The 7623-nt window shown below is 39.9% G+C and overlaps 1 protein-coding gene across 2 annotated transcripts in view; it reads left to right on the top strand.

Annotated features, from left to right (window-relative positions):
* The first annotated feature begins 376 nt into the window (after window positions 1-376).
* DCP1A (decapping mRNA 1A) overlaps window positions 377-7623 on the top strand; it is a 51437-nt gene continuing 44190 nt past the window's right edge. Inside the window, exons 1-3 of one of the 2 annotated variants that reach the window (XM_049862294.1) lie at window positions 377-544; window positions 3369-3409; window positions 6017-6144. In XM_049862294.1, the coding sequence (XP_049718251.1) occupies window positions 410-544; window positions 3369-3409; window positions 6017-6144 (304 nt within the window). In that variant the 5' untranslated portion in view covers window positions 377-409. The remainder of the gene's footprint in view (window positions 545-3368; window positions 3410-6016; window positions 6145-7623) is intronic. The other variant, XM_049862295.1, reaches the window with a different exon arrangement.

Below are 7623 nucleotides of genomic sequence, written 5' to 3'. Positions count from 1 at the left end.
CGGTCCGTGGAGCCCTGCATTCCACGGCTGTGTTTCCGTTCTGCGGCCCCGGCGTTTCTCGCGTGCGGGCCCGAGGCAGGCGTAGTATCGGTCCCCTGCCTCGCCCCGCAGGAGCTCAAAGAAAGCGCGCGGGAGGCCCGGCACCACGACGTTTTAACCCGTAGAGAGGAGGCACCCTCGGCCCCCACCCTCCATCTGCAAAGGTTTAGTGGAGGGAACCCGACGGCGCCGGAACCCGAAGTCCGGCCCTCCTGCTGCGGAGCAGGATGGTCGCCGCACCGCCCCGCTGCAAGACCTGATGAAGAGGCGGAAATCGAAGGCGCTGACGAAGCTGGGGGAACTTTGCTTCGATGCACTTTCCGGCCCGTGACTCCGCCCCCGCCGGAGGGGCTCCGCTCCGGGATTCAAGATGGAGTCGCTGAGTAGAGCTGGGCAGGAGATGAGCTTGGCGGCCCTGAAACAGCACGACCCTTACATCACCAGCATCGCGGACCTCACGGGCCAGGTCGCTCTGTACACTTTTTGCCCTAAGGCCAACCAGTGGGTGAGTCTAGCCTGGCCACGAAAGACGCACGCTCGGCCGCCGCCGCCACCTTTTAAAAGGGCCGTGCAGGCTGCCGAGACTGAGGGGCGATGCGGGAGGCCGAGGACTGGTGGAGAGTGGGGTGGGCACCGCAGGGGCATCGGAAGCCTTCGGGGATAAGCAGTATGAGCGAGAGAAGTAGGCCCTAAGTATCCTGGGAAAAAAACCACTGGCGGGGAGGTTTGGGGCAGAGTCGAGTTGCTTGGCGTCAGCTCCAGGGACGTGGGCGACCTGCCTTCTTTGCAGATGCTTTGGGGAATGTGAGACCCGTGGGGTCAGACAGATGCCTGAAGGCTTGTGTTTGAGGCTTTGAGGGTTATTACATAAGTTGCATATACATAGTGAATATAATAAACACCCCTCCCAACACACGTAAATGAGAGCCTCCTCCGCAAAGGTCATTTGTATTTAAAGCTTGAAATGCAATTAGTTAACAAATCTTGGAAGGGGTGATGGGGCGAGTCCGTCTCTAATGGACTTACACTGTTTCCGGGAAGATTTCAGGGCCCTTAGGAAAGGGCTTCCGTGTTATCAGGATTCCCGTGAGATTTTTGGAAAAGAGACCTTGTAGGTACGTTCCTGTTCCAGCTGTGATGCCGGTTATGTCACCTCTGAATGCTCCAGTCAGACTAAGTACATTTTGCCCTGTTTGTATGGGAGAGGGTCCTAAAGGTTATGTGGTCTGTTCAGTGACTCTTGTTAGACCCTGCTTGAAGTTCCGGTAATTGTTTAAATAACAGAATTTTCGTTTTATTGTAATTGATCCTTGCTAGTAAACTCAGTTACAGGCTTTACACCTAGAAAATAGGCCGTAAACGTTTGTTGGATTCAGTTCATCTGTGCTTGACATTCACATTTCAATAAGAAATTTTAAAAACCCTTAAACAAAACTCTCAAAGTTATTATTGTAATATGCCTCTTATAATGTACTACACATGTATATATTTATCATTAACTCTGTGCAAACCATTTGGCATTTACAAACAGTTAATTGAGAGAAGAGAGTTTTCAAAGTCATCTTGTTTTCCTCTTTCCTCCCCCTCCTGGAAGAAAAGGAGGTATGGGAAGAAGCCACAAAGAACAAAATTACAGATTTTGTAAAAACATGTAGCAGTATTAGGTATTGCCCTCTGAATCGTTTTTCTTTTCCTGGTCTACGTATAAACTTATGGTTAGGCATAAATATGGATTGTGGGCAAATGGTGAAGACACAAGACTTTGAATGCTTTGAAATTTTAATTGTGAAGTTCTGTTTTAAATATGAAATACAAGTTACAATAACCTCAATTGAAAAATAAGCTGCCATCGTTTGTTCATTTGAACCATGGCTCATAGAGCATAACCAAAATCTTTTCTGTTATTTTACAGTGAATTGTAACTTTGCACAATGAAATAAGATAGGCAAGTTTTCTTTTACTATGAGACAGTTGTTAATATATTTCTTATACTAAAAACAAGAACAAGCCTCTGAATCCTTAGGAAGGAAAAGTTTCATGATGATATTTAAGCTTACAGCAGTACTACTCCTGGAAAAAAACCAAGATGGTACCTTTTTTTAAATAAAATTATTGCAACAAATTCAACTTAATATGATTAACACTTGAAGTTTCTCTAAAAGTTTACTGATTACATTAAAACATTAAGGTCCAATGTAAGCTATGAACTGCAGACTAATAATGTGGTTATTTGGGTTGGTTTTGTTGTTTGTTTGTTTGTTTGTTTGTGAACATTGTAACTATTTAAAACCGAAATACACTTTTGTCCCAACAAATGAAGATGGTAATGAACTGTACTTTGTTAATCAAGACATTTTAAAAATTATTTGTAAAACCTGTAGTAATTAAGCCAGAGTATAGTTACAGTTGGAAACCCTGGTGGCATAGTGGCTAAGTGCTATGGCTGCTAACCAAAGGGTCAACGGTTTGAATCCGCCAGGGGCTCCTTAGAAACTCTACGAGGTAGTTCTACTCTGTCCTGTAGGGTCCCTATGAGTGGGGCAGTTCTACTCTGTCCTGTAGGGTCCCTGTGAGTCGGAATTGACTCGACGGCAACAGGTTTGGTTTTTGGTTTGTTTATAGGTACAGATTAGGAGTCCCTGGGTGGCACAGATGGTTCAGTGCTCGCCTACTAATGGAAAGGTTAATAGTTTACATCCACCCAGAGACACCTCAGAAGAAAGCCCTGGCAGTATACTTCCGAAAAGTCACTGCCATAGAAAACCATATCCTCTGTGGGTCTCCATGAGCCTGAATCAGCTTGATGGCAACTGGGCTTTGTTTTGTTTTGTTACAGTTTCAATATTTCCTTCAACCGAGTTCTAAAAATGGCCAACTAATTGTGTTTGACAGGAATTGTTAACTGATCACAAAATTTGCAACTCATTAAAACATCAAAATCCCCCAGTGATGAAACAAAGTACTATCCTATAAGCTAAAACTTACTTTTTTCCTATTAACTTTAATAAACTTTAAAGGTGAAGAGCTGCTGTGCGCAGGAACTTGGCTTTTAAATTAAGAAATGTTACTAAAATATTTTAGCTAAAACAAAAATGTAGGTAACAGATATGATGCTAGATTGAGCATTGAGTATACTTACATGCAATGAAAGGATACAGAAGAAACTGATAACAGCAGTTGATGGAGTGAGGGAGAGACTTACCTGTTTGTTCAACTGATGAGTCTTACAATGAGTAAATTGATCTTAAACATAAGGCATATCTTCTCCATTAGGACTGTTTAGGTTTGAATGATTGGAAAAACACTAATTGATTCATTGTCTATTGCAGGAGAAGACCGATATAGAAGGGACTTTATTTGTATATCGAAGGTAAGCTTTTTCAAAAAATGATATTTACTGTTTTTTTAAAAATCTAATGGTGAAAACTGTCATATGAAGTGGTTCAGCTTCTTTTGGGGAGACATTCCTCCTTGTCCCCTTCAAGATTTCATCCACCCTAGTTATGTCCTATAGGGTCGCTATGAGTCGGAATCGACTCAACGGCACTGGGTTTGGTTTTTGGTTAGCTATGATACGCTAACCAAGTCACTTGCCTTCTCTGAGCCTTACAGAACCAGAACTTATTTAAGAACCTAGCAGAACTGCCTCAAAATAGAACACATTTTCTAGTAACAAATGAGTCTAAAATAGATGCCTCCCTCCCTCCTTTGATATTTTAATAAAAAGGTATATAGTTGAGAAAATTATAATGCATAGACTACCTCTGTAAAATAATGTAGTTTCAATAACAGCCCCTTTTTTCAGGGGATACTAAATGACAGGTTGTCTTCTGCCTGGTTCTGACCCCTTTACCACCACCAATCCCCGCCCCAAATTCTGGATTGTGTCCTTAAAATGTCTTTTTTAGCTTATTCAAGTCCTTAAAAATGTCTTTTTTAGCTTATTCAAGACTTCTTTAGAAAATGTGGATTATTCATAATTGCACTTTTTATTTTCAACAGCTTTAAGCATTAATTTTTTATCTTAAAACATTATTGGTTTGCAAATTGCAACTTTGTTTTGTTAGGCAACTTTTGTGGCCTAAACGTGACTGACAGGATATGCTAATCATGGAGTTACTGTCCCTCTGAGGTTGTTCTTACAAGTGCAGGTTCCTTTCCATGCTTTCTAAAGGATAGAGAACTCAGCAGGGGTTATTATTGATAATTGGTTCTTTACCTTTTTTTTTTTTTTTGTAGGTAATGTGGGCTATCTTTAATGCCTTTCTCCATTAATGGTAAATTAAAAAGAATTTGTCAGATATCTCCTGAATTTTGGTATGAAGCTTTGAGATCTTATCTAAACACACTAACCTTGTTTCTTTAAATACAAGTGCTTTGATATTTATACACCAAGTTCTTTGACACTTTGTTCTCTCTTATTCTTTTTTTTTCCCCCAAAGGCCTTTGCACTTCATTACTCTGCATTTTCAGTATCAATTTCTAGAAACTTTTCAAATTTTATTAGAACTGGGGCATCTATAATATTTGGAAAGTACTTTTCTGACCCCATTGTTATAGTGCACATACACTGATTATAGAAAATGTGAGATTTAGTGTAGTGAGTGGCTTGATTTAACAAAATTTGTACAAGCTTACGCGGTCGGTATTCTAATAAAAGCAGAACAAAGAAACTTTCTTTGCGAAACGTGAAAACGTTTTATGTACCTTGGATAAATGTATACCTGGATTTTAGAATATTGCTTTGCATAGACCGCTTAGTATAGAAGAATTTTTGACTCCTGGATTTGGAGTCAAAAAACCTGAAGCTGAATTCTGGTCACATTATTTGTGTGACTTGACACAGGCCTTAATCATGCCGAATTGGTTTCCTAATCTGTAAAATAGGATTCTCGTATCCCCCCCATGTACTTCACAGAGAAACGACATGTGAGTAGTGTCTAAAGGATTGTGTACTGAATCCCACCTGATGGGGGAAACCAGGGATGTTTTTTATTGTATCAAACTCAAGAAAACCAAAAAACCAAACCCAGTGCCGTCGAGTGGATTCTGACTCATAGTGACCCTATAGGACAGAGTGGAACTGCCCCTAGAGTTTCCAAGGAGCGCCTGGTGGATTTGAACTGCCGACCCTTTGGTTAGCAGCTGTAGGACTTAACCACTATGCTATCGGGGTTTCCAAACTCAAGAAAACTATGTGGAGACTTGTTTGGTGCAAGAAAAATAATTAGTTGTAATGTTGGCTGTCATTGTTATAGCCAATCCTGTACCATATTTAAAATAAATGATACTTTCGTTTAGTAAATATTTATTAAACACCGACTCTGTGTCTGTTCTAGGTCCTTGGCATACATATGTGGAAAAAAAAAAAGACAAAAACCCTCAAACTGAAACTTTCTAGTTGGGGGCAAAAGACAAATATAAAAATAATAAGTGGTTTAGAAAATAGAGAAAAGTTAGAGGAATTGAGCTTGGGAGCAGGTTGCAGCGTTAAATAGGGTAATGGGCCTCAATGACAAGATGACATTTGAACAAAAGCTTGCTGGAGGCGAGATAACTGTGCAGATTCTGTGGGAACTTTCCAGACAGACCTTCAGGTGGAAGCACACCTGCAGGTTTGGGAGGGGGGCAAGGAGCCTAGTGTGGCTGGAGCAGGAGGCAAGGGAGATGAGGTCAGAAAGGAGCAGATCAGGTAGGGCCTTGGTGGTCTTAATGAGGACTTTGGCCTTTACTCTAAGAGACTGAATCCTTGGAGGGTTCTGAGCAGAGGAGGGACATGGTCTGACTTTTATTTACATTTTTAAGTGCTTGTAATATGGTGTAATTTGCTAATAAAAAACATACATATATATATATATATTCTGTTCTAAATGAAAAGTAAAGAAGTGGATAACATTTCTACAGTTTAAGTAAACAGTGACTACAGATTACTTCTGTTTTTTGTTTGTTTCTTTTTTCTGTTTCTATTAAATCTAAGGTCAGCTTCACCTTACCATGGTTTTACCATTGTGAATCGACTGAATATGCACAATCTCGTTGAACCAGTCAATAAAGATTTGGAATTTCAGCTCCATGAACCATTTCTTCTATACAGAAATGCAAGCTGTGAGTATAATTGTTTTATTACAGTTAATATACTTGTATCTAAAATTGAGCAACTTTTGTTTCTATCCATATGTTATTTTTGGAGTTTCAAATTATAATAAATATAATCTATATACTGTGTTTATGATTATAAGTGAGTCTCTTAATAAACTAAAACCTTTTGAACTGGGCTTCTAAAATTGAAAACATTCTCTTTTGCATATAAAAACCTATTATGTTATTTTAGCTAACTATACTGTTCCACTTAATAACATTATATTCCTGTTATTTGTTTTATGAAAATAAGTTTCACTTCTTTGTTTCTGTTTTGACACCGAATTGTTGGCTACTCATGCCCCTGAGCAACGGAACTTAGTTTGGAAGATACAGGATGGGGACAGGTATTGACTTTCCACAAAGAAAGTAATGTCTTTGCCCAGAATAGTAGTCTTTTTCAAGTTGTTTGTTTAGTTGAGTGCCTACCGGGTACCAGCACTGTTCGAGGAGCAATTGTACTTTAATATTAATAATTCAGTTACCTATGTGGGCAGGCAGGAAATTAGGTCTACTAGGACTCAGGTGAACGACAGCTTCTCAATTGGTGAGTTAGAATTTTAACCCTTTCTTCTACTTCCTACTCTGGGGTCCTTTCAGGCATTTCACAGACTCTTAATAATGATTGGATACTGTCAGCAAAGCTACAGTGGTCCTTTCAAGAAAGCCTGGTATTAAAAACTACATGCGGTTCTTATAGTATAGGTATCGAAGGTCTAGGTGTGTGGGGGTAGAGGACAATCACTTCGTTTGGCATTGACCATAGGAGCATCAGAACAGCTTGTGGTAGCAGAGTGATTGTGCTGTGACTATCATCTAAGAGACTGCTGGAGAAATGTCGCTTCTGATTTAAAAAGTAAAAGATTGTGTTTGAATAGCACTTGACTAGGGGGCTAACTGGTATTGGGTGGGGGTTGGGGGAATGTCTTCAGTATAAATTATACTTGTTTCATTCCTGAAGGAGAAGCAACAAAGTCTGTTTTAAAGCTGGAAGCCCAAAATTCTCCCTACCTACTTTTAGTATTTAAGTGAAATAGGACCTGTCTCTTTGACTTCTCAGTAAACTATTCGTCCAGATAATTACCTGAGCTTTAAATTCTGTAGACATACTGGAAATACATTTTAATATCTGTAAGTTAAGATGGATTCTTTAAACTAATGCTAACAGAATAATTTCAGATAGCTGTTTTCTTTGTGCTGAACACTCCATTGAAGGGGAAATTCTGCAAAGGAACATAGATCCCCCCCCCTTTTTTTTTTTTGACTGAAGTTGGCTTAGTTGTGCTCTTCACTACCTCTAGACTTAATCTAGCTATGACTCCTAGGAAAACTTGGTTTTTAAAGTAATCTGTAAGGAAAATGATCAGAGACCCATGGGCCTAATTGCCGTTTAGCACAAGCCTGAAGTGAGTCATCCTGTATTTATTTCACAAATAAAGGTTCCTG

This window comes from Elephas maximus, chromosome 20 (genome assembly GCF_024166365.1).
Source record: "Elephas maximus indicus isolate mEleMax1 chromosome 20, mEleMax1 primary haplotype, whole genome shotgun sequence".
Lineage (NCBI taxonomy): Eukaryota > Metazoa > Chordata > Mammalia > Proboscidea > Elephantidae > Elephas > Elephas maximus.
This window is presented reverse-complemented; position numbering and strand designations above follow the sequence as displayed.